General features: G+C 43.3%; 1 protein-coding gene across 4 annotated transcripts in view; it reads left to right on the top strand.

Annotated features, from left to right (window-relative positions):
- The window catches only part of SCN8A (sodium voltage-gated channel alpha subunit 8), a 295,986-nt gene extending 273,604 nt beyond the window's left edge, over positions 1-22,382 (top strand). For all 4 annotated transcript variants that reach the window (XM_069758645.1, XM_069758642.1, XM_069758644.1 and 1 more), the window contains 3 exons: positions 2,554-2,658; positions 16,164-16,434; positions 18,742-22,382. In XM_069758645.1, the coding sequence (XP_069614746.1) occupies positions 2,554-2,658; positions 16,164-16,434; positions 18,742-19,889 (1,524 nt within the window). In that variant the 3' untranslated portion in view covers positions 19,890-22,382. The remainder of the gene's footprint in view (positions 1-2,553; positions 2,659-16,163; positions 16,435-18,741) is intronic.
- The last annotated feature ends 4,736 nt before the right edge of the window (positions 22,383-27,118 follow it).

Genomic DNA, 27,118 nt, shown 5'->3' with positions numbered 1-27,118 from the left:
CCCCATCCTTATGTGCTGCTCCATCCTGCGTCCCCATCCTGTTATGTGCTGCTCCATCCTGCGTCCCCATCCTTATGTGCTGCTCCATCCTGCGTCCCCATCCTTATGTGCTGCTCCATCCTGCGTCCCCATCCTTATGTGCTGCTCCATCCTGCGTCCCCATCCTTATGTGCTGCTCCATCTTGCGTCCCCATCCTTATGTGCTGCTCCATCCTGCGTCCCCATCCTTATGTGCTGCTCCATCCTGCGTCCCCATCCTTATGTGCTGCTCCATCCTGCGTCCCCATCCTTATGTGCTGCTCCATCCTGCGTCCCCATCCTTATGTCCTGCTCCATCCTGCGTCCCCATCCTGTTATGTGCTGCTCCATCCTGCGTCCCCATCCTTATGTGCTGCTCCATCCTGCGTCCCCATCCTTATGTGCTGCTCCCATCCTGCGTCCCCATCCTTATGTGCTGCTCCATCCTGCGTCCCCATCCTGTTATGTGCTGCTCCATCCTGCGTCCCCATCCTTATGTGCTGCTCCCATCCTGCATCCCCATCCTTATGTGCTGCTCCATCCTGCGTCCCCATCCTGTTATGTGCTGCTCCATCCTGCGTCCCCATCCTTATGTGCTGCTCCATCCTGCGTCCCCATCCTTATGTGCTGCTCCATCCTGCGTCCGCATCCTTATGTGCTGCTCCATCCTGCGTCCCCATCCTTATGTGCTGCTCCATCTTGCGTCCCCATCCTTATGTGCTGCTCCATCCTGCGTCCCCATCCTTATGTGCTGCTCCATCCTGCGTCCCCATCCTTATGTGCTGCTCCATCCTGCGTCCCCATCCTTATGTGCTGCTCCCATCCTGCGTCCCCATCCTTATGTGCTGCTCCATCCTGCGTCCCCATCCTGTTGTGTGCTGCTCCATCCTGCGTCCCCATCCTTATGTGCTGCTCCATCCTGCGTCCCCATCCTTATGTGCTGCTCCATCCTGCGTCCCCATCCTTATGTGCTGCTCCATCCTGCGTCCCCATCCTTATGTGCTGCTCCATCTTGCGTCCCCATCCTTATGTGCTGCTCCATCCTGCGTCCCCATCCTTATGTGCTGCTCCATCCTGCGTCCCCATCCTTATGTGCTGCTCCATCCTGCGTCCCCATCCTTATGTGCTGCTCCCATCCTGCGTCCCCATCCTTATGTGCTGCTCCATCCTGCGTCCCCATCCTGTTATGTGCTGCTCCATCCTGCGTCCCCATCCTTATGTGCTGCTCCATCCTGCGTCCCCATCCTTATGTGCTGCTCCATCCTGCGTCCCCATCCTTATGTGCTGCTCCATCCTGCGTCCCCATCCTTATGTGCTGCTCCATCTTGCGTCCCCATCCTTATGTGCTGCTCCATCCTGCGTCCCCATCCTTATGTGCTGCTCCATCCTGCGTCCCCATCCTTATGTGCTGCTCCATCCTGCGTCCCCATCCTTATGTGCTGCTCCCATCCTGCGTCCCCATCCTTATGTGCTGCTCCATCCTGCGTCCCCATCCTTATGTGCTGCTCCATCCTGCGTCCCCATCCTTATGTGCTGCTCCATCCTGCGTCCCCATCCTTATGTGCTGCTCCATCCTGCGTCCCCATCCTTATGTGCTGCTGCATCCTGCGTCCCCATCCTTATGTGCTGCTCCATCCTGCGTCCCCATCCTTATGTGCTGCTCCATCCTGCGTCCCCATACTGCCTCTGACCCGCTCGGCGCCGAGTGCTGGGGGGCCTGAGCAGGCGGGGACACCGGCGCGCTGTGGGGGTCAGGTGCCGGTATCGCCGCCAGCTCAGGCCCCCCCAGCACTTACTATATTCACCTGTCCGGCGTTCCATCGCTGAGCGCCGCCATCTTCCCGGTCTCCTGGCTGTGACTGTTCAGTCAGAGGGCGGCGCCGGCGCGCATTAAGCGCGTCACCGCGCCCTCTGAACTGAAGGTCACAGGCCGAAGACCGGGAAGATGGCGCCGCTCAGCGATGGAACGGGGACAGGTGAATATAGGCCAATACTCACCCTCCTGGCGGTCCCTGCTTCTGCGGTGGAGATCGCGGTGTGCGTTCAGTGTGAACGCACACCGCGATCTCCCGGGAGCGTCGCTCTGTGAGGCCCAGACTGCGCCGGCGCTTGCGCAGTCTATAGAGGCTTCGGACAGAGTGACGCTCCCAGCGTTATATTATAGATATGGGTAGTTTATAAAAGTTTTGTGCAATACCCAAGAGGTAGTTATCTATATTAAACTTGTTTATATGTGGTAGTTCTAGACAAAATATAGTGAACGCTATCCAGGCAGCTGTCTAAGGTCTTTAAAGGGGTTTTAATGAAAATAATTGACATTATTCTAAGCTATACAGTGTTATTTAAGCAGAATGTATTGCATGCGTTTTTAGGGCAAAATTTGTAAAGTGTAATTATAGTTTTATTTTAACTGATATCTAACAATTTGGTAAGTTAGATAGACAGATTGGGATATATGAGGGATTCCAGGATGGATAGTAATAATGAAACACATATTTATGCTGATTATAACAAGTTTTATGTTTTCTCCTTTACTTTGGAGGTCAGGATATCTTCATGACAGAGGAACAGAAAAAGTATTACAATGCTATGAAAAAATTGGGTTCCAAGAAACCACAGAAGCCTATACCCCGGCCACTGGTAAGACATTTGCATACTTGTCCCTTTGTAGTACCTCATACAGAATAAGTAGGGTGGATGCTACAAATATATAGGGATCAACTCTCCAAGTACTCAAAGCAATATGAATAGTAACAGACAAAGAAGAGTACAACATATGTCAAGATTCACCAAGAATGTATTCATTTTTATTAAGATATAGGACACGAGATAAAGAACATGATTAAAAACATTTTAAAATATATATGATTTAAATTAGGGTGTGTCTATGATGACATAACACCCTACTGCTGTGCCAAGTAGAAAATAGCCATGAAGACAAATCTCCAATGACAAATGTGTTGACAGGACGCCATACATAATAAACCAAAAAATACTGAAACAGGACACCTTATATGTTGTAATTTGTAGTAATTCACAATAAAAGATACATTTTTTAATAGAATATTTTTATTTTTTTATGGCTACATATTGTTAGGACTGGCGGAACGCACCAAGAGAGATGATATAGATGCGTTCGCAGTCCGGGGTCCACCGTGCAGGTGAAACCTGCTGCTAGGAAATGACAGACAATATGGCGGTATTCAAAAGTATACACGCGTGGGTTAAACCTCACCCAGCGTGAAGAAAGCGATCCTGTTGCGTCACAGGACCACGGTACCGCACATAGAGCGCGAGCAAGTGGTCAGCGAACTAAACCCCAACAGGGATTGTAGTCCGATTAGACCCTTGCTGGCACTACACCGCTACTGGGTGTGAAAGGAATTATATAATTAAGGCACCGAAGTGCGAACTGTGCCGTGCTGGCAGGCACCACTAAGCACCCAGACGTGGGTCAGGAAGCGCACACTGGCGCGTGGCACCGCACTGGCGGTCACAGCAGTAGACGCTGACACGTGTGTGACACGTTGAGTGATAAGTCGGGCGCTAGATAGCAGCCATACTCCATACGCGAACAATCATACAATAGGGTAGGGGTATTTAAAGAACGACTTGCACTCACAACAAACACACGTATTAAATTGTACACTAGCGCATGGCCGTGCGGTCATGCGCAGTTTATATAGTTGCAGGACAGGAAGCGGCCACAGAAACTTTGCCCTTCCAAGACCTGCCAAGAGGACCAATAGAATGCGCTGCAGAGTCTGAGCACATGACCCTCGATCTCCAACGGGAGATCTTGCCCTGGGCATGCTCAGTGTGCGCAGACAAGGACTTAGTCCCAGAGAAGTCCACTCGCTGCTGACCAGTATAGGCTTTACAGGCAGAAGCTGGAGAAGCAGCAGTAACTCTTCTCACAGAGTCAGACTGAGCGAGACGCTGGGATCGACGTCCCTGCTGAGCAGGCTCCACTGCGGCTGGAGGAGAATGGGAGACCGCAGCGGAGACGGATCGAGATTCCCCCTGTGCAGCAGAGGAAACTCGACTCCTAACACATATATTGGGGATATTGCCAATAAAAAACAATGACCCTGTATAGCTATAATTTTACTCTGTAATTTTGAATGTCTACAAATTTGTTAGATTCTTTTACAAATTATGTGTAAAAGATTCTGTAATCTAATTGTTACGCACCTAGTTTTGGAACCACTGTGCCACGGTCCGAAGATTGCCTGGAGGGGTTGTAACTAAGGGACCATCTGGTTCTTCACTAGAGTCCCTGATAGTGTGTTTAGACTTTAGCCCAGGTGGATGCCCGGTATCACTCTAGCACAGACCCCAGAGTCGCTAAAACTGACCTCCTGAGGGGGGTAGGGAAGCAGGGATGGACTTGGAGAACCAAGCTGGCCAGGAACTTGATAGCAGGAAGGTGGATACTGCATGGCTGGTAGACAGGACTGGAACTGGAACACAGGAACAGACAGGGCAGGTTACATGAACACAGGATGGACAGGTGCAGGATCAGAGGAGCTGGTTCAGACAGGACAGATGAGGGACGCGGTAACAGGTGCGGAACAGCCGGGTCAGGATCATGACTTGGTATAGGTAGGACGGGATCAGTAGCAGGTTCAAATTGGATGGACAGGATCAGGAGTACGGTACGGGCAGGTTCAGGTACAGAGTGTACAGGATCAGAAACAGGGAGCATAGGTACAAGGACTTTACATCTTAGATGGGGCGTGTAAAACACTAATTGACTAAACTTGCTAAGGCACCTTCTGTTAGGGAAGGTACTGTTAGGGTTGGTGGAACGCACCAAATATATTGTTTATTAAAAGGAATTGGTGCGTTCGCAACCCGGGATCCACCGTGCAGGAAAGTACCTGCTGCTAAATAATGGCGGCTCTATATGGCGGTATATATTAACTCTGTTAGCTTCACAGAGTAACCGCGAGAGGTGAGCTCTGTGCCCTGTTAGACTTTCACAGAGGCACAGGCCAACTACCCAGATGTGAGCAGTGAGTGGTCATGCATGCATACTCAATCTCCTCGCCGGAGGAGCCAGCATTCTAGGGGCTTATTTCAGCCGGGTCCCTGAACACACTTATACACAATCTCCTCGCCGGAGGTGCCAGCATTCTAGGGGCTTATTTCAGCCGGGTCCCTGAACACATACAAACACATGACCACATTGGCGCAAAGCATATAGCAACAGACGATACTAGCGCATGGCCGTGCGGTCATGCGCAGTTTATATAGTTGCAGCACAGGAAGCTGCTACTGAAGTTTTTGCCCTTTCAGGACCTTCCAGAAGGACCAATGGAAAGTGCTGCAGTACCTGAGCATGTTTTGCCCTTTCAGGACCTTCCAGAAGGACCAATGGAATGTACTGCAGCACCTGAGCATGTGACCGAACATGTGGCCCTCGACCTCCAATGGGAGACCCTGCCCTGGGCATGCTCAGTGTGAGTAAACAAGGACTTAGTCCCAGAGAGGTTCGCTCGCCGCAGATCAGTGCAGGGTACCATAGGAAAGCCAGAAAAGGCAGTAGTGACCCTATGCACCGAATCAGCCTCAGCGAGACGCTGGGAGCGACGTCTCCGCTGAGCAGAGCCCACTGCGGCCGATACCGAATGGGAGACCGCAGCAGACACGGATCGAGATTCCCCCTGTGCAGCAGAGGAAACTCGACTCCTAACAGGTACCTTAAAAACCTGATGTCTCCTAGCCATTGGCTGGGGACATTTTCAGAAGCGTACATGCTGCCTTTAGAAAGCAGGGAGCGAGCGCGCATAAGTATACTACCAACAGGCCTGCGTGCTGTGCACAGGTCCTGGGAGGAAGCAGATGCTGCGGGGATCAGAGCAGCGTGAGAGGGTAATTGTGCACACCGGCGAACCTGCCGAGAGGAGAACGGTGAATCATGCAGGGCCGCCCTAACAATGTTCCCCCCCTTAGACCCCTCTTCTTCAAGCCCGTGAGAAATATCTGTAGAAGTGTGGCTTTAATATATTCTTTGGGCTCCCAAGATCTTTCTTTGGGTCCAAATCCTTGTCAATCCACTAAGAAAACTTTTTCCTCTCACCTTCTTTAACCCCTTCATGACCTTGGGATTTTTCGTTTTTCCGTGTTCGTTTTTCACTCCCCTCCTTCCCAGAGCCATAACTTTTTTATTTTTCCGTCAATTTGGCCATGTGAGGGCTTATTTTTTGCGGGACGAGTTGTACTTTTGAACGACATCATTGGTTTTAGCATGTCGTGTACTAGAAAACGGGAAAAAAATTCCAAGTGCGGTGAAATTGCAAAAAAGTGCAATCCCACACTTGTTTTTTGTTTGGCTTTTTTGCTAGGTTCACTAAATGCTAAAACTGACCTGCCATTATGATTCTCCAGGTCAGTACGAGCTCATAGACACCTAACATGACTAGGTTATTTTTTATCTAAGTGGTGAAAAAAAATTCCAAACTTTGCTAAAAAAAATAAAAAAATTGCGCCATTTTCCGATACTCGTAGCGTCTCCATTTTTCGTGATCTGGGGTCGGATGAGGGCTTATTTTTTGCGTGCCGAGATGACGTTTTTAATGATAGCATTTTGGTGCAGATACGTTCTTTTGATCGCCCGTTATTGCATTTTAATGCAATGTCGCGGCAACCTAAAAAATGTAATTCTGGCGTTTCGAATTTTTTTCTCGCTACTCCGTTTAGCGATCAGGTTAATGCTTTTTTTTAATTGATCGGGCAATTCTGAGCGCGGCGATACCAAATATGTGTAGATTTGATTTTTTTTTTTTATTGATTTATTTTGATTGGGGCGAAAGGGGGGTGATTTAAACTTTTATATTTTTTTTTATTTTTTTCACATTTTTTTAAACTTTTTTTTTTACTTTTGCCATGCTTCAATAGCCTCCATGGGAGGCTAGAAGCAGGCACAACTCGATCGCCTCTGCTACATAGCAGCGATCTGCTGATCGCTGCTATGTAGCAGAAATGGAGGTGTGCTGTGAGGCCGACCACAGGGTGGCGCTCACAGCCACCGGTGATCAGTAACCATAGAGGTCTCTAGGACCTCTATGGTTACCATCCTGACTCATCGCCGACCCCGATCATGTGACGGGGGTCGGCAATGACGTCATTTCCGGCCGCCCGGCCGGAAGCAGTAGTTAAATGCCGCTGTCTGCGTTTGACAGCGGCATTTAACTAGTTAATAGGTGCGGGCAGATCGCGATTCTGCCCGCGCCTATTACGGGCACATGTCAGCTGTTCAAAACAGCTGACATGTCCCGGCTTTGATGCGGGCTCACCGCGGAGCCCTGCATCAAAGCAGGGGATCTGACCTCGGACGTACTATCCCGTCCGAGGTCAGAAAGGGGTTAAAGCGAAGATATTCTTTGCCTCAAAGACGTCGTCTGAGCTGATGAGAGCATGCGTTGCAGCAGGATCTTGGAATAAAGGACTCAAAATGACCGGTTTTTGGAGGGACACGTAGAAGGAATTGGGTCTTGTAATGAGGCTGGCAGCTTCAGCTTATAAGATATGTTATTAATTTACTTGATGACTTCAAAGGGACCAATGAAGCAGGGACCCGTTTTGGGATGGATGTACTTGGAAGAAAGCCACACCTTATCCATCTGGAAGATAACAAGGTTGATACAGGCATCTTTTGTCAGCATGCCTCTTCACACGCTCCGATGATTTTTCTAGTGTGGCTTTAGTTTCCTCCCAGATCTTAGAGAAATCCTTAGTAAGAGGTTGCTGGTACACCAGAAGCGGCCAACACTGGAAGAGGGATTCCTGGTTATTGACCGAAAACAATGAGGAAGTGAGATCTTGCAGAAGACTCACTTACATACTTGTTATAGCAGAATTCTGTAAAGCGCTGCGGAATATGTTGGCGCTATATAAATAAAGATTATTATTATTAGATTATTATTATTATTCTGCCCAGGCTAAGAGTTTGACCCAATCGTCATGATGTGTGTTCGTGAAATGCCGCAGGGAGTTAACCAGAACCTGTCCGTTAGATTGAGGGTGGTATGCAGATGAGAAGTCCAGCAGCATGTTCAGAAGTTCGCACATAGTTCTCCAGAATCTGGATGAGAATTGGACACCTCTGTTGGATGCAATGTGAAGAGGAAAGATGGGCTGGATGAACCTCTTCGCAAGCCATTTCGAGAAGTGATCCTCCACTACCCAGATGACAGAGCATCCAAAGTACACAGGAAGGTCCGTAATAAAGTCCATAGTGATGTGTTGCCAAGTCGCCAAGGGCACAGGAAGTGGCAGAAGTTGCTCTGACGGGAGTTGCCTGGGAGTCTTGTTGCAGGCACAGGAAGGAAATGAGGAAACAAACTCCATGATATCCTTTTGCATGGTAGGCCACCAATAGTGACGTGAGATGAGCCGCAATGTCTTTCTCTGCCCAGCATGACTGGCCATCTTGTAGGAGTACCCCCATAACAGGATTTTCCTTTTATCCAATTCCGACACCAAGGTCTTTCATGGAGGAATTTGTGACAAGTTTACCGGAACCACAGTAACCATCTTGGATAGCTGGATGATAAGTTAGGGTTCCTCTTTTTGGAAGAATGGACCGAGAAAGTGCATCAGCCTTGATGTTCTTGTCAGTAGGCCGAAAATGCAGAACAAAGTCAAAACATGCAAAACATAGCGACCACTTAACCAGGAGCGGATTCAGTCTTTTGTGAAGTCCTAAATCCCCACAGTTCCTGCTCGCAACAGTCCATGCGTCTCACTGGCTTCCCTGTAAGCCCCTATTCCCAACTCGTTGGGTCTGTCCTTTCTCGTAGTTCGGGTTGATTGGCAGATCAGTCATCAGCCAATCTTGCAGCATCATCCATAGGTGTTTTTTTAATCCGTCACCCATTCTTTGAAGTCACCTGGGAGATTGGACATAAATTGTTCCAACATGAATATATTCAAAACATGTTCTATCCACCGCGTGTATGCCATATGTTATATGTTGGCAAACTCCGGTTACGTGTGTGCACCGAGCTTTCCAGTCTCTTGAAACTTCCTCTGGTAGGTTTCAAGCGTTATGGCATACCTTTATAGTAATGCGCTGCGAAAGGTATAATAACATCTCTGATCCCCAGAAGACAAGTTATTAAAAGTTTCCATTGTTTTTCCATGTCAGACCAACGATCAAAAATCTGGGGCAGTTACTGACTGACACCTCATGCGGCAGTCATAACCGGAGATGTTGATCAATGTCCAAGGTGTGGTATATCCCGGTACCTTAACCCCTTTCTGACATCCGATGTACTATCCCGTCTGTTAGGGTTGGCGGAACGCACCGAAAATATATATATTTATTAGTAGTAGTAGGTACGTTCGCAACCCGGGATCCACAGTGCAGGAAAGAACCTGCTGCTAAGTATGGCGGTACAATATAGTACTATAAACAAACTCTGTTACCTCACAGAGTCTGTTAGCAAAGAGAACACTGTGCCCTGTTTAGCTCACAGAGGAACACAGATACTTAATAGAGCAGTTAGTGGTCATGCAGTCAAATGCAAACACGCAGCTCCTCTCCGGTGGAGCCGGAATTCTAATGGCTATACGCGAGCCCTGAATCCACTCACATGAAACGCCTCGCCAGAGGTGCCAGCATTCTAGGGGCTTATTTCAGCCGGGTCCAGGAATACACACACACGAAACTCCTCGCCGGAGGTGCTAGCATTCTAGGGGCTTATATCAGCTGGGTCCCTGACTGCATACAAACACGACCACACTGGCGCTGAGCTCATACATAAATTGACACTAGCGCATGGCCGTGCGGTACCTGAGCATGTGACCCTAGACCTCCACTGAGAGATCTTACCCTGGGCATGCTCAGTGTGTGCAAAGCAGGACTTAGTCCCAGAAAAGCCTGCTCGCCGCAGACCAGTGCAGGGTACAATAGCCGAGCCTGGAGAGGCAGCAGTAACCCTTTGCACAGTATTAGATTCAATGAGATGCTGGGCTCCGCTGAGCAGGCTCCACTGCGGCCGATGCAGAATGGGAGACCGCAGCAGACATGGTTCGAGATTCCCCCTGTGCAGTGACAGGAACTCGACTCCTAACACCGTCCATGTGGGCTGTGCCCGTCTGACCATGGATGTAAGTCATAGCCGATTAGACACGCACACCGGTGGTGTGCAGCCGATCAGGGCCGGGTGTCAGCTGATTGTCACACCTAACACCCGGCACTAAGTGCCAGGAGTGGTCACGGACCGCTTCCAGCACTTTAACCTCCGGAACACTACGATCAAACATGATCGCTCACAGCCCCTCGCTGCCATGGAGACCCGATGTCGTCATGATGACATCCGGGTCTCCAGAGCTGAGAGACTTCCTGTCATGCGCAGTGCATGTCAGGAAGTCTCTAAGGTTAGTGCACAGAAGCTGCAGCGCTGACAGCTTTTATAGCATGCAGATCTGCATATTATAGTAGCAATCAGCATGCACAAAATGATTGTCCCATACTGGGACACAGTGTAAAACTAAGAATGAAATGAAAACATTTTTTTAAAGTGATTTTAAAAATATTTTAAAAAAATAATAAAAAAAAACAATATTTTATTTATCATTAAATAAATATTTGAATTTAAAAAAATCTAAACAATAAAAGTACACATATTTGGTATCACCGCATCGAAACCACCCGACCTATAAAACTGTCCAACTAGTTAACCCCTTCAGCGAACACCATTAAAAAAAAAAAACAAGCCAAAAATACAATGCTTTATCATCATACCACCGAACAAAAAGTGGAATAACAAGCGATCAAAAGGACGGCTATAAATAAACGTGGTACCACTGAAAATGTCATCTTGTCCTCCAAAAAAAACAAGCCGCCACATAGTTTTTCTTGTACAAGAGCACCAAAACATAAAAAAAAGTTATAAATGAGGTATCACTGTCATCGTACTGACCTGAATAATAAAACTGCTTTATCAATTTTACCATACGCGGAATGGTGTAAATGCCCCCCCACAAAAGAAATTTGTGAATTTCTGTTTCTTGTTGTTTAATAAAAAAGCTATCAAAAATGTCATGTGCCCAAAAATGGTACCAATAAAAACATTAACTTGTCCCGCAAAAAAGAAGGCCTCACATTAATCTCTGGGACAAAATATGGAAGAATTATAGCTCTCAAAATGTGGTGATGCAAAAACTATTTTTTGCAATAAAAAGCGTCTTTTAGTGTGTGACAGCTGCCCAACATAATAACCCGCTATAAATAGTAAATCAAACCTCCCTTTATAACCCCCTTAGTTAAGGAAAAATAATAAAATAAAAAAATGTATTTATTTCCATTTTCCCATTAGGGTTAGGGTTCGGGCTAAAGTTAGGGTTAGTGTTGGGGCCAAAGTTACGATTAGGGTTAAGATTAGGGTTAGGGTTGTGATTAGGGTTAGGGGTGTGTTAGGGTTAAATAGTAAATCAAACCTCCCTTTTATCACCCCCTTAGTTAGGGAAAAATAATAAAATGAAAAAAAAAAAGTATTGATTTCCATTTTCCCACTAGGGTTAGGGTTAGGATTGGGGTTAAAGTTAGGGTTAGGGTTGGGGCTAAAGTTAGAATTAGGGTTGGAGCTAAAGTTAAGGTTAGGGTTGGGGCTAAAGTTAGGGTTAGGGTTACGATTGGGATTAGGGATAGGGTTCGGATTAGGGTTGGTATTAGGGTTAGGGGGTGTGTTAGGGTTAGGTTTGTGGTTATGGTTTGGGTTAGGGTTGGTATTAGGGTTAGGGGTGTGTTAGGGTTAGGTTTGTGGTTATGGTTTGGGTTAGGGTTGGTATTAGGGTTAGAGGTGTGTTAGGGTTAGGTTTGTGGTTAGGGCTATGGTTATTGTTGGGATTAGAGTTAGGGGTGTGTTGAGGTTAGGGTTGGATTCATTATTGGGTGGTTTCTACTGTTTAGGCACATCAGGGGCTCTCCAAATGTGACATGGCGTCTGATCTCAATTCCAGCTAATTTTGCATTGAAAAGTCAAATGGCGCTCCTTCCCTTCCGGGCTGTACCGTGCGCCCAAACAGTGGTTTACCCACACATATGGGGTATCAGCATACTCAGGTCAAATTGCACAACAACCTTTGGGGTCCAATTTCTCATGGCGTCCGATCTCAATTCCAGCCAATTTTGCATTGAAAAGTCAAATGGCGCTCTTTCCCTTCCGAGCTCTGCCATGGGCCCAAACAGTGGTTTACTTGCATATATGGGGTATCAGCGACAAATTGCACATCAACTTTTGGGGTCCAATCTCTCCTGTTATCCTTGATAAAATAAAACAAATTGATTCTGAAATAAATTTTGTGTGGGGAAAAAAAGTAAAATGTTCATTTTTTTTTTAAACATTCCAAAAATTCCTGTGAAGCACCTGAAGGGTTAATAAACTTCTTGAATGTGGTTTTGAGCACCTTGAGGGTTGCAGTTTTTAGAATGGTGTCACTTTTGGGTATTTTTTATCATATATATCCCTCAAAGTTACTTCAAACGTGATGTGGTCCCTAAAAAAAAAATGGTGTTGTAAAAAATTAGAAATCGCTGGTCAACTTTTAACATTTATAACTCCCTAACAAAAAAAAATTTTGGTTCCAAAATCTTGCTGATGTAAAGTAGATATGTGGGAAATGTTGCTTATTAAGTATTATGTATGACATATCTGTGATTTAAGGGCATGAAATTTCAAAGTTGGAAAATAACGACATTTTCAAAATTTTCTCCAAATTTCCATTTTGTTCACACATAAACGCAAATCGTATCAAAGAAATTTTACCACTGTCATGAAGTACAATATGTCACGAGAAAACAATGTCAGAATCACTGGGATCCGTTGAAGCGTTCCAGAGTTATAACCTCATAATGGACAGTGGTCAGAACTGTAAAAATTGGCCTGGTTATTAACATGCAAACCTCCCTTGGGGGTAAAGGGGTTAAAGATGCGGGCCCCTCTCTCCTGTTATCTACTGTCATATGCGCTGGGGCGGGTGGCGTACGACTACTTGCACACCCATATATTTGCTTAACGCTGTCGCCTGATCTATCTCGGTGGCCCGTTCTCCTAGCGCCACCAGCATCTGCCTCAACTCAGGCAATCGATCCTCCTCCATCTGGATGACAGCCCTGGACAGAGCTGCCCTCCTCCACATCTGAACTGACCTCTTGTGGGTGTTCACGGTCCCAGTCGGCCAAGCATTGTATTAGAGTCACCCAGCTGTCCTTCAGCAACCACTCTAGCTCTCGGCCAGAGGAAAGGGCTCTCAGCTCCTCCTTCTTGAGCCTTTTGTAGATGGCGTCTGTCGTCTTTCCAAGTGACCAGTCAGTAACTTTTTCTGGTAAGCTGTCCAAAGATAGTTGATTTCCACTGCTGCCACCACTTGTTAGGATTTGATGCTGTGGGTTTTAATAAACACCTAGGCAGGTCAACTATTTTTTTTTATTCCCGACATCCATGGTCTTACAGCAATTCCAGGTAGATGGCCACAATGCAATGCCCCACAGTCCACAAGACTGTAACCAACTCCAGCCGGCAACAACAGTCCTTAGGATAGTTCCTCAAATCCAGATGACAGATCTCACGACCATAGCATGTGTATCCAGCTCCAGTCGGCAACCAATCTCCAAACTCCATAGGTCATCCATACATGCGCACCAGGACCTCAGCAACAGAGCCTCGTCCCTTGACGTTACTGCACCAACTCCCTCACTAAACATGTGGCTTATTTTTCTCCCTCTCCTGGGATCAGCCTCCTGGATGAGCAGAAGTGTTCACAACCTCCCCCTTAAACATTTGCTGAAGAATGTTTCAGGAGCCCAGTCTCCATCCTGTCTGCAGGGTTGTGTATTAGGGATGCCCCCTGCAGAGAGGAGCAAAGACACACATGTCCCCACCAGATGCAGGACATAAATACTAATGTAGAACTTGTGTGTACATGAGATCCAGCCCGCATGTCTTCTTCTGCTTATTGTCAATGAATGGAAATGATTCATGAAGCTGAACTCTTCCCAGGAGAGATTTGCGCTCTTTAAACTGATGATCAAGCAAATTTCTGGAAAAAGTAACTATCTCTTTAGAGTCATGGACTCCGCTCTACGTCCATTGGTCTTATAGTCAGGTCCTCACAGGTAGGGATGGATTCGGAGAGTCAGAACAGCTAGGAACTGCATAGAGGGAGGATGGATACTGCACGGCTGGTAGAGAGGACAGGTACATGAACACAGGAACAGACTGGGCAGGTTACAGGAACACAGGACGGACAGGTGCAGGATCACAAGAGCTGCTTCAGACTGGACAGATGAGGGATGCGGTAACAAGTGCGGACCTGGCGGTACAGGATCAGAACTTGATGTAGGCAGGACGGGATCAGGAGCAGGTTCAAACAGGACGGACAGCAGCAGGACGGGCAAGTTCAGATACAGACAGGGTGGACAGGATCAAGAAAATGGAGCACAAGCACAATGACATTACAACTTAGACGAACATGCAAAACACTAATGGGCTGGAGTTGCTAAGACACCTTCCTATTGGGGAGAGCGCCTTAAATATCTTATGTCTCCCAGCCAGTGGCTGTGGACATTTTCAGAAGCGCATGCGCTGTATCTTTAAGAAGCAGGGAACAAACTAAGCATGCTCCCAGGAGACCTGCGTGCCTTGCACAGGTCCTGGGAAAAAGCTGACACTGCGGGGACCGGAGTAGCGTGGGAGGGTAAGTGAACACGCCTGCGTCCCTGCCAAGAGGAGGAAGGGCACTTGTGCAGGGGTGCCAGCGCTGTCCTAACACTGATTGTCTATTCTTGATAAAAAGTTTATTAGTACAGTAGTTTGAGCATAAATCTTTGATAGTAACATAGTGACATAATTATATAGATTGAAGGAAGACTTTAAGTCCATCTAGTGCAACCCATAGCCTAACCTAACATGCCCTAACATGTTGATCCAGAGGAAGGCAAAAAAAACTCATGTGGCAAAAAGTAAGCTCCACACTGGGGGAAAAAATTCCTTCCCGACTCCACATACGGCAATCAGACTAGTTCCCTGGATCAACGCCCTATCAAGGAATCTAGTGTACATACCCTGTAACATTATACTTTTCATGAGAGGCATCCAGTCCCCTCTTAAATGTAAGTAATGAATCACTCACTACAACATCATACGGCAGATTTGACAATTCTCTCAGAATGGCTGCTAGAAAACTGGGAGACTTCCCAGACTTCCCAGAAAGTTGCAATAGAGATGGGGTAAATCTTTTGAAGTTCAAATTTGCCAGCCTCTCTGAAGGTTTCTAAAGATGCTGATTTGCTGGAAAACCTATTTACAGCAAATCACAAGTATTCCAATTGCCCTGAAAAGACATGTTTTACACTTTTAGGTTTCCTATGGTTGTATACAACTCCTTTCAAACTTTTTAGTGAAAACACAGCCTTCATAATGTCATAGTTACCTCAACATGAATGGCTACGGGTAAATGGATGGTGGAAACTGTTGTTCAATGCTGTGCTGTCACACACACCATCTGTACAGTTTCTTCAGTGTTTATGGCTTTCTCTCCCTATCTCTATTTTTAAGCTATGAGATGTGACATACTCTCACTATCCAGATTCTGTTTTTATGCAAGCAATGTTAATCCCTCCTATTGGCTGTACTTTTACTATCTGATGAAATAGCATTATGTGGATGCCTGCCAGGCTGCACCTAAGATTACGTGAGCCATCTCTGGCTGATGTAATATTCTGTATTGTGTTAAATGACCACAGAAATTTTAGGTGATACATAGGTATTAAATCTCACATTGTTAAAATTCACTTCAGCGATTTCCTCAAAATTTGGCATACGTTTGATTTGCATTGAATTGATTTGTTCATCTCTAGTTGCCAAATCTCACTTGGCAAAACCTCCCAAAACTCATTGATTCTATTAGATTTCATGTTCTTAGACATTTTACTAAGGTGGGAGATAATCTATAGAGGGAACAAAGACCGGATCAATAAATTGGTATTGTCGGGTCTGGCCTCCAAAGGTGTGTTACTATAGCTGAAACGTGTTGTTTGTCTATATATTGGTAGTCAAGAGTAGAAGAAAATAACATACAAAATGGCTAGTCTCTCATTTACATAACTATTTTCCCTTTCCATTTTCCAACAGAATAGTTTCCAAGGTGCCATCTTTGATTTGATCACAAAACAAGCGTTTGATATAATCATCATGATCCTTATTTGTCTCAACATGGTCACCATGATGGTGGAAACAGACGACCAGACAAAACATACAGAGAATGTCCTGTACTGGGTCAATTTAGTTTTTATTTGCTTTTTTACAACGGAATGTGTATTGAAATTGTGTGCCTTAAGGCATTACTACTTCACCATCGGATGGAACATTTTTGACTTTGTTGTTGTAATTCTTTCTATTGTTGGTAAGTATGTGTTTGTCTAATATTTATTCTGTTAGCTGAACAGGTCAGCGGAGACCTCTCCATATACAGTGGGGCAAAAAAGTATTTAGTCAGTCAGCAATAGTGCAAGTTCCACCATTTAAAAAGATGAGAGGCGTCTGTAATTTACATCATAGGTAGACCTCAACTATGGGAGACAAACTGAGAAAAAAAAGTCCAGAAAATCACATTGTCTGTTTTTTTAACATTTTATTTGCATATTATGGTGGAAAATAAGTATTTGGTCAGAAACAAAATTTCATCTCAATACTTTGTAATATATCCTTTGTTGGCAATGACAGAGGTCAAACATTTTCTGTAAGTCTTCACAAGGTTGCCACACACTGTTGTTGGTATGTTGGCCCATTCCTCCATGCAGATCTCCTCTAGAGCAGTGATGTTTTTGGCTTTTCGCTTGGCAACACGGACTTTCAACTCCCTCCAAAGGTTTTCTATAGGGTTTAGATCTGGAGACTGGCTAGGCCACTCCAGGACCTTGAAATGCTTCTTACGAAGCCACTCCTTCATTGCCCTGGCGGTGTGCTTTGGATCATTGTCATTTTGAAAGACCCATCCACATTTCATCTTCAATGCCCTTGCTGATGGAAGGAGGTTTACACTAAAAATCTCACGATACATGGCCCCATTCATTCTTTCATGTACCCGGATCAGTCGTCCTGGCCCCTTTGCAGAGAAACAGCCCCAAAGCATGATGTTTCCACCACCATGCTTTACAGTAGGTATGGTGTTTGATGGATGCAACTCAGTATTCTTTTTCCTCCAAACACGACAAGTTGTGTTTCTACCAAACAGTTCCAGTTTGGTTTCATCAGACCATAGGACATTCTCCCAAAACTCCTCTGGATCATCCAAATGCTCGCTAGCAAACTTCAGACGGGCCCGGACATGTACTGGCTTAAGCAGTGGGACACGTCTGGCACTGAAGGATCTGAGTCCATGGTGGCGTAGTGTGTTACTTATGGTAGGCCTTGTTACATTGGTCCCAGCTCTCTGCAGTTCATTCACTAGGTCCCCCCGCGTGGTTCTGGGATTTTTGCTCACCGTTCTTGTGATCATTCTGACCCCACGGGGTGGGATTTTGCGTGGAGCCCCAGATCGAGGGAGATTATCAGTGGTCTTGTATGTCTTCCATTTTCTAATTATTGCTCCCACTGTTGATTTCTTCACTCCAAGCTGGTTGGCTATTGCAGATTCAGTCTTCCCAGCCTGGTGCAGGGCTACAATTTTGTTTCTGGTGTCCTTTGACAGCTCTTTGGTCTTCACCATAGTGGAGTTTGGAGTCAGACTGTTTGAGGGTGTGCACAGGTGTCTTTTTATACTGATAACAAGTTTAAACAGGTGCCATTACTACAGGTAATGAGAGGAGGAAAGAGGAGACTCTTAAAGAAGAAGTTACAGGTATGTGAGAGCCAGAAATCTTGATTGTTTGTTTCTGACCAAATACTTATTTTCCACCATAATATGCAAATAAAATGTTAAAAAAACAGACAATGTGATTTTCAGGATTTTTTTTTTCTCAGTTTGTCTCCCATAGTTGAGGTCTACCTATGATGTAAATTACAGACGCCTCTCATCTTTTTAAGTGGTGAAACTTGCACTATTGCTGACTGACTAAATACTTTTTTGCCCCACTGTAAGAGGTTAGTAAAGCTTCTTTCACCCACTACCCAACAGCGTGATCATAATTGCTATACTGTTGATATGGCAGCCAGTGCCTAATAAAGGTCCCTGTTTCTCTTGCTAGTGCTTCTATTATTGACTAACAAAAAAACACGTAAATTTTAATTTAATAATCTTAAAATTGGTACTGCTCTGTTTTCTTTATCCAGCCTGGTAAACACCATTAAATAGAATTGTTGTTCTTAGGTTAACGTTTCTCCCAGGAGACATAGAATAACACAAGTTGAATGTCCTCTAAAATGGAAAGCTATACGTCGTCCTGAAAAATAAAAGCCCTCAGAAAGCTCCATTGACTGTAAAAAAGTTACAGGTTTCTTTTTATGGTGATTCAAAACAAATTCGTAAAAGTTGTAAAACATAAAAAAAACTAAATTTGGTGTCACCGTAATCATACTGGCTTGTCCAGCATAGTACAAGCCCTAGTACAGCTGTGTCAGTGGAAAAATAAAGATGTTCTGGCTCTAGGAAGGAAGGGCTAATGAAAAGTAAAAAGAAAATGGTTGTAGTTGGAAAGGAATAATGATCTTTTTTGTATTTTTCTATTCTTGTGCCTTTATTATATATTGATCATGTTCATCTTCCCAACAGGTATGTTCCTGGCTGATCTGATTGAAAAATACTTTGTCTCCCCAACACTCTTCAGAGTTATCCGTTTGGCTCGCATTGGACGTGTACTTCGCTTAATCAAAGGAGCCAAAGGAATACGAACCCTGCTTTTTGCCTTAATGATGTCATTGCCGGCCTTATTTAACATTGGGCTGCTTTTATTTCTCGTTATGTTCATTTTTTCCATATTTGGAATGTCTAACTTTGCCTATGTAAAGAAAGAAGCGGGCATAGATGACATGTTCAACTTTGAGACCTTTGGCAATAGCATGATCTGCTTATTTATGATTACTACCTCTGCCGGCTGGGATGGCTTGTTGTTGCCCCTCTTAAATCGTCCCCCAGACTGTGATCCTAAAAAAGAAAACCCAGGAAGTCCAATGCAAGGTGATTGTGGAAACCCTTCTGTCGGGATATTTTTTTTTGTTAGTTACATAATCATATCCTTCCTCATAGTGGTGAACATGTACATTGCTATCATTCTAGAAAATTTTAGCGTGGCTACGGAAGAGAGTGCAGATCCTTTGAGTGAGGATGATTTTGAAACATTTTATGAAATTTGGGAGAAATTTGACCCCGATGCCACTCAATTCATACAATTTAGCAAACTCCCAGATTTTGCAGATGCTTTGGAGCATCCGCTGAGAGTCCCCAAGCCAAACACTATAGAACTAATTGCCATGGATTTGCCTATGGTGAGTGGTGACAGAATTCATTGTCTGGACATCCTTTTTGCCTTCACCAAACGTGTACTTGGAGAAAGCGGCGAGCTTGATATATTGCGTCAGCAGATGGAAGAGCGCTTTGTAGCTTCCAACCCTTCAAAAGTGTCTTACGAGCCCATCACTACTACGCTCAGACGCAAACAAGAGGATGTTTCAGCCGTTGTTATACAGCAGGCCTACAGACGACATTTATCAAAACGAGGATTTGTTTGTAGAAAGCCTTCTTCTACCAAAATGGAGAATGGAGGAACAAATATGGAAAGGAAAGAAGGCACCCCTTCTACGGCCTCGCTGCCATCATATGACAGTGTAACTAAACCTGAAAAGGAAAAACAAGAAAGAATACAAGAAGCAATTAGAGAAAGAGCAAAAAAACAAAAGTATGTCAGGGAATCCAAGTGTTGAGAACAAATGTTAACGTTTCAAATTTGCAAGCAAAGATTGTTTACAAATTTAATAAATCTATCAATGCAGATCAGCTATGGAGACACTTACCTAAAGATCAATACCAAACAATCTGCTTATTGTGACATTGTTGCATTTTACTGTATGGCAGTGAGGCACCACCTGGTTAAAAGACTATTCCAAGGATGTTCTGTTGTTGGGCAGGTGGATACTGCATGTCTCCCATCAATCAATGCAACTTAGGAGAAACAACCAGAGCTGAAAGGAATTGTCCAATTCCAGATCAGCCAAATGGAGTTTATTTTCTCATATTATTATGATTATTCTTATTATTACTATGAAAACGAAAAAAAAAAAGCACCACTTAGGGGTTTGATTATTCATGCAAAACTATATTTGCATCGTTACATTAGTCAAGCAGCAAAACAAGACAAAAAAAAAATATCTGGCTAAAAAATAATGATAAAAAATTTGTAAAAAAAAAAAAAAATCACAAAAAAAATACCTAAACATTATGCCCATGCTGCATAATTCTCACAGTTTATTTGATATATCTGCATAATTTTTTCTACATGGGCTTCATGTGATTCGGGAGATGGGAAAATCAGGTTATTCTTCGGTCTGAGGGGCATTTGCTCAGGCCGATTCCAAAAAAAAATTAAATTGTGCTCGTTCAATGCATAGAAATGACTTGCATGATGGCATGCTGTGATCAGGAATCATGCATGAAGACTCATAAAACACGAAACATCAGTACTCTGTCCACTGCAGTGGCTAAGCCAAAAGTTTGAGGCACACCACTGAATACTGAACACTGTATCTGGAGACAACCTAGTATATATATATATATACCCTTCACCAATATTTACCAAATCTTCAATCTTTTACACGTCATGGTTAGGGATTAAAGCTAGACCGAACGATTTGTGTATGTTTATTCAAATTCTTTACAAATTATGTCACTTTTGCACATATTACATACAAATGAAAACTACTAGTTGCTGCTTGAGGTTTCCTTTCCTGGGGTAATATAAATAGTAAAAAAAAAAAGAAAAAAAAAAGATGAGACTTTAGCCTCTAATACAATGTCACTGTAAACCAAAATCTAGGGCTTATGAAATTCTGCTTTTGTATTTTGCAATGTTTTTAGTCTCCATTCTACAAAGGGCATATATAGCAGAAGCAAAACTGCAATATTTAGAGAAGCCTTTAAGTGGCAGAATTATGTCGGTTTGCGTCGGGTGGCTTTACTTGATCTCAGCAGGTTTTGTGAAGAAGGTCATTTTGTTTCTCTTGGGACAAGTCACAGCTTAGCACTTTATATGGCATGTATTCTCACTGTTTTTGTCATAACATTTATTTCTTTATTTTTTAATAAATAATGATCTGGTACCATCGTCATCATGGCAACAATGGCCATTGAATTTTAGAATAAATGGAAATTATGATGGCTTTTACTTAACAAAGTCTCACTGCGCATTATAAAAAAAAAAAATGCACCCCACACCGGTACTGCACTGAGACACTTTTGCCGCCAGTCGTGCAAGCCTTCCTCACTCGTTGTTTGCATCGTCACCCGAGTTGACATGATCTGTATGTACATTGACCTTGGCTAGGAATGTTTGAGACTGATGTAGCTCATAACGTGTTTTTTGTTTTTTTGAGTTTTTTTTTAATGAACGTTTGTCCTTTCGGCATATGTCTTTTACACTTTTGGAAAAATGATTTCTTTAATTTTTCATTCCTGGTTAACGTTTTTGGAGAGAAACACCTCGCTGGTGCTGCAGTAACATTATGCAAAAAAAAAGCATGCTGTATTCTGTTTACTAGCTGATGCTGCTAAGAAGTTTTTTTGGTGTAAATGTAGGATATGAAGAAAAGACATTCTTGGTGTGAACCAAAAAAAATGCCTGATATTTAACCGACTCGCAGAATGCATGAGATGTCATGTCGTCCATTGCCATTTGGTATCAGACCATATTATGTTCTCCATTATATTGTATTTCACCTGAAAATCATTACCTCTGTGCCAAGTGGAACTCAATTTCCAAAGCAGTGGCCTGAGAGAAGCTGGTTAGCATGGAAAGCGGGAATCTAGACAAAAGAACGATTTATAACTTGATATAGCATTTTTTTTTCCATTTACAGCTACGATCGGATGTATTATAATAAACCAATGCCATACATATGTACAGGCTATGTTGTAAACAGCACAAGAAGCTGAAAAGTGTGAAGAGGATACTATAAATGCTGTAAAATATCATTATTTTATTGACATGTTTTTATTTTGTAAATACGAACAAAAATGACAAATTAAATAGAATGGCTTCTGGCTTATGCCATTGTCATCTTTATGTTTTATTTTATATTTGTTTTGTACAATGCCAGATGCTTCAACTTGAAATGTATATCCCTGAAATCACAACAGAAACTATATTACGAGTCGTCTTTTCTCATTCCAGTGTGCAATAAATTCTGACCACTTCTATGCAACATTTGGCTAATGTTCATATAAATATATTATGCTGTGAGAAGCCAAGATGTTTTATATAGCCACTTGCAACAAATTTCTGAGGCTGGTGATATCACAGAACGCTACATTTTACAGTCTTTCCGAATGGTTTCTTTTCATCATTTTGTGCGTTTGTATATCTATCTATCTATGAATTGAAATATTGTTCTTCAGATATCTAGCAAATGATTCTATAGTTAGTCAACAAGCTCACAATTTTTTTCTTCATTTTAGGAACACATCACCAAAGCAAATGCCAAATGCTAGTTCTCTTTATTTGGGGTATAGGTAGCAGAGTGAATCCATCACCAGCAGAAATCTGGCAGTAATGAGGCACTGATAAATCTCGTGTCTTACATTTTGTATGTCTTTAATTTGGGCAACGGGAAGAGTTGATGAAAAATGAAGCTTCACTAAATAAAAAAAGACAAGTACCAATGTGCTGTGTAGTCTGTGATGCAGTGTTTCTCTGAAACTCAAAGGCCAAGAACAAGATAGGATAGGATATGCTTATGTTTCTGACACGTAGCATAAAGCTGGAGAGAAAAACAATCTCGAATATTCTAAGATATTTCAATGACTGGCTTCAATAAATGGTAAAAAAAACAAAAGTTTACAAGGGAGCCCTGGTAAAATAGTCAGAAGGGCAACAATGTCTAAGGCTGGCTTCACATTTCGTTGGGCGCGTCTGTTAGACGGACTACGTTACACTGCGGCATTAACGCGGTGTAACGTAGTCCGTTAAGGCCGCCTTTAATTCCTATGTCGGACGCATCGCTAGCGCACGCCCACAATGGACGTGCGATAGGGATGTGCCGTCAGTGAGTGACAGACCCTGAGACGCGGGCTGCAGCGTTTCCGGGTCCGTCACTGCTAGCGCAGATAGAGCTAGAAGATGCTCTATCTGCGCTAGCGTGCTGCCATACCGGCACTTGCATTTACAGCAGCCCGTTACCGTATGTGTTGAACGGGCTTCTGTAAACGCAATGTGAACCTGGCCTAATACTGACACCTCTAAGCAATATTTGGTATTGATGGAACAGTCCCATTTTTTAATGTCATTCAACCAGTCCAAATTCTGTAGCCGCTGTGTGGCCACGGTCAAATGACGGTTGTCCATGCAAAGTCTTGTTACGTTGTAAGCCTTTTTCTACAAATACATGTTCTGGAGCATTACTTAAATATATATCATGTACTTACCTTGCCCTTTCTGACCCCAAAATTGCTAGCCCTCCCATTTAAAGTATATGTCTAAGAACAACCTGAGGAAACTAAAACTATGCTAAACTTGTGTCACTAACATAAAGCAGTTGACAGGTAACCATAACCTGTATGGAACTTTAACCACTCATTTTGTCCATATTATTTCATGATAGAAAACATAGTTTGATCGGACCCGGGAAACACATTTTTGCCTAATTTTTTTCTCTTTTTCTTTCTTTAATATTGTTGAGGCAAAGTGTTAAGCGATGTATGCGGACACTATTAAATCTAAGGTTGTGTTAGCAAAATGCATGGTGGTTAATGTTCATTTTACCCAAACTTGATTTACAAAAGGAATAACTATTACCACAAGTCAAAAGGAAAATAAATATTAGTCTTTTTATTGTACAAGAAAAGGGTGTCTGCTGTGTGCCTTTTTCATGTTCTTCAGTGTCTCATTACTCTGTGTAGCTACACCAGTTCTTCAAAATTTATTTTTTCCCCAAATACAATTCTACAAATTTTAGAACTTACAATACGAAGGCCTTCTAGAGAATCCTTGTTGTTTTTTTCTGTGCATGTAATCAGTTCGGAAGAAAGATGAGTCGGGTATAATTCAATGTCTTGATTAATAAAGCCTGGTAAATAATGCAAAAATAAATTTCTAATCAACCCATGAGGAATAGTGGTGATGTTCGTTCACAAACATGAATTACTGTCATCTTTATTAATAATGGGAAACAAGTTTTAGATCAAACTTCTACGTTTCCATTTTGTTATACTATAAGTAGGAGTTTCACTTTTTAACATTTGTAAAATTGTTGTTTCAACAAATGTTGCAGTAATTAATACTGAATATAAAAATCTTTACAATATTTCTTTTTTAGAGAGACACTTACAAAACACTCTCTTTCTCTTCACCTGATCACTTCTAAAAACAGTTAAAATCCATTTTTATGCAGGAGCTGGACACTAAAGGGGTCATTCGGTATGTAAGTGCAGATTTATGAATCCTGACAAATTGGAGTATACACGTGCCAGTGAGATCAAGTGGTCACATACAGTGAAGGAAATAAGTATTTGATCTCTTGCTGACTTTGTAAGTTTGCCCACTGACAAAGACATGAACAGTCTATAATTTTAAGGGTAGGTTAATTTTAACATTTAGAGATAGAATATCAAAAATAAAATCCAGAAAATCACATTGTATAAATTATATACATTTATTTTCATTTTGCAGTAAGAAATAAGTATTTAATCCCTGTGGCAAACAAGACTTAATACTTGGTGGCAAAACCCTTGTTGGCAAGCACAGCAGTCAGATGTTTTTTGTAGTTGATGATGAGATTTGCGCACATGTCAGGAGGAATTTTGGTCCACTCCTCTTTGCAAATCATCTCTAAATCATTAAGATTTTGAGGCTGTCCCTTGGCAACTCAGAGCTTCAACTCCCACAAGTTTTCTATGGGATTAAAGGGACACTGTCACCTGAATTTGGAGGGAACAATCTTCAGCCATGGAGGCGGGGTTTTGGGGTTTTTGATTCACCCTTTCCTTACCCGCTGGCTGCATGCTGGCTGCAATATTGGATTGAAGTTCATTCTCTGTCCTCCGTAGTACATGCCTGCACAAGGAAATCTTGCCTTGCGCAGGCGTGTACTATGAAGGACAGAGAATGAACTTCAATCCAATATTGCAGCCAGCATGCAGCCAGCGGGTAAGGAAAGGGTGAATCAAAAACCCCAAAACCCCGCCTCCATGGCTGAAGATTGTTCCCTCCAAATTCAGTTGACAGTGTCCCTTTAAGGTCTGGAGACTGGCTAGACCACTACATGACCTTAATGTACTTCTTTTTGAACCACTCCTTTGTTGCCTTGGCTGTATGTTTTGAGTCATTGTCTTCCTGGAAGACGCAGCTATGGCCCATTTTTAATGTCCTGGCGGAGGGTAGGAGGTTGTCACTCAGGATTTTACGGTACATGGCTCCATCCATTCTCCCATTGATGTGGTGAAGTAGTCCCGTGCCCTTAGCAGAGAAACACTCCAAAACATAATATTTCCACCTCCATGCTTGACAGTGGGGACAGTGTTCTTTGGGCCATAGGCAGCATTTCTCTTCCTCCAAACACGGCAAGTTGAGCTAATGACAAAGAGCTCAATTTTTGTCTCATCTGACCACAGCACCTTCTCCCAATCACTCACAGAATCATCCAGGTGTTCATTGGCAAACTTCAGATGGGCCTGCACATGTGCCTTCTTGTGCAGGGTGATTCTTGCGGCCACTGTAGGATTTTAAACCTTTACGGCATAATGTGTTACCAATGGTTTTCTTGGTGACTGTGGTCTCAGCTGCCTTGAGATCATTAACAAGTTCCCCTGTGTAGTTTTAGGCTGATCTCCCACCTTCCTCATGATCAAGAATACCCCTCAAAGTGAGATTTTGCATGGTGCCCCAGATCGATTTCGATTGACAGTGATTTTGTATTTCTTACATTTTCTTACTATTGCACCAACAGTTGTCTCCTTCTCACCCAGCATCTTACTTATGGTTTTGTAGCCCATTCCAACTTTGTGCAGGTCTATGATCTTGTCCCTGACATCCTTATAAAGCCCTTTGGTCTTGCCCATGTTGTAAAGGTTAGAATCTAACTGATTAATTGAATCTGTGGACAGGAGTCTTTTATAAAAGGTGACTATGTAAGACAGTTGCCTTTAATGCAGGTAGCAAGTTGATTAGGAGCATCTAACTGGTCTGTAGGAGCCAGAACTCTTAATGGTTGGTAGGGGATCAAATACTTATTTCTCACTGCAAAATGCAAATGTATTTAATTTATAGAATGTGATTTTCTGGATTTTATTTTTGATATTCTATCTTTCAATGTTAAAATTAATCTACCCTTAAAATTGTAGACTGTTCATGTCTTTGTCAGTGGTCAAATTTAAAATCAGCAAGGGATCAAATAATTATTTCCTTCACTATATCTATAAGTAGGCTGCATACATGTCACGTGCCAACTAGACATTCTTGGCTTGTCTAAATTCAATTGTATTGAAGGAAGCCATTCACATCCAGTTGGAATATAGTCGAAAGTATGCATACTGACAGACACATGACCACCTACTTTCACCAGCAATATCAGTGAATGCTGCTGAATCCTTACTGAATGTGACTGGGTTCTGTCAAGATTCAGAAGTCTGCATTCACAAAGAGTGACTGCAGACTTTTATCAAAACACCAGATGAACACTTTACGTTCACTGAGGGATCAGGTTACATGCTGCCCACTGAAGTCTATGTTGGGAGGACTAGGGAGCTCCTGGCAAGCCAGATGGGTAGATAGACCCAAACAGACCTGCTGCTTATTATTAAGTATTTTAGTACTTAGAACTCGTTGATAGTGCTAGATTTACAACTATGCTTTTCTATTCCTCTGTTTATTGTCTTCCATGCTCTAGAGTAGGCTACAGAAATTGGAGATCAGGATGTCATATAATCTTATTTGAGCTGTGTATGG

This window comes from Ranitomeya imitator, chromosome 3, assembly GCF_032444005.1.
Source record: "Ranitomeya imitator isolate aRanImi1 chromosome 3, aRanImi1.pri, whole genome shotgun sequence".
Taxonomy (NCBI): Eukaryota; Metazoa; Chordata; class Amphibia; order Anura; family Dendrobatidae; genus Ranitomeya; species Ranitomeya imitator.
Note: the sequence above shows the minus strand (reverse complement) of the source record. Positions and strands in the feature narration are given on the sequence as shown.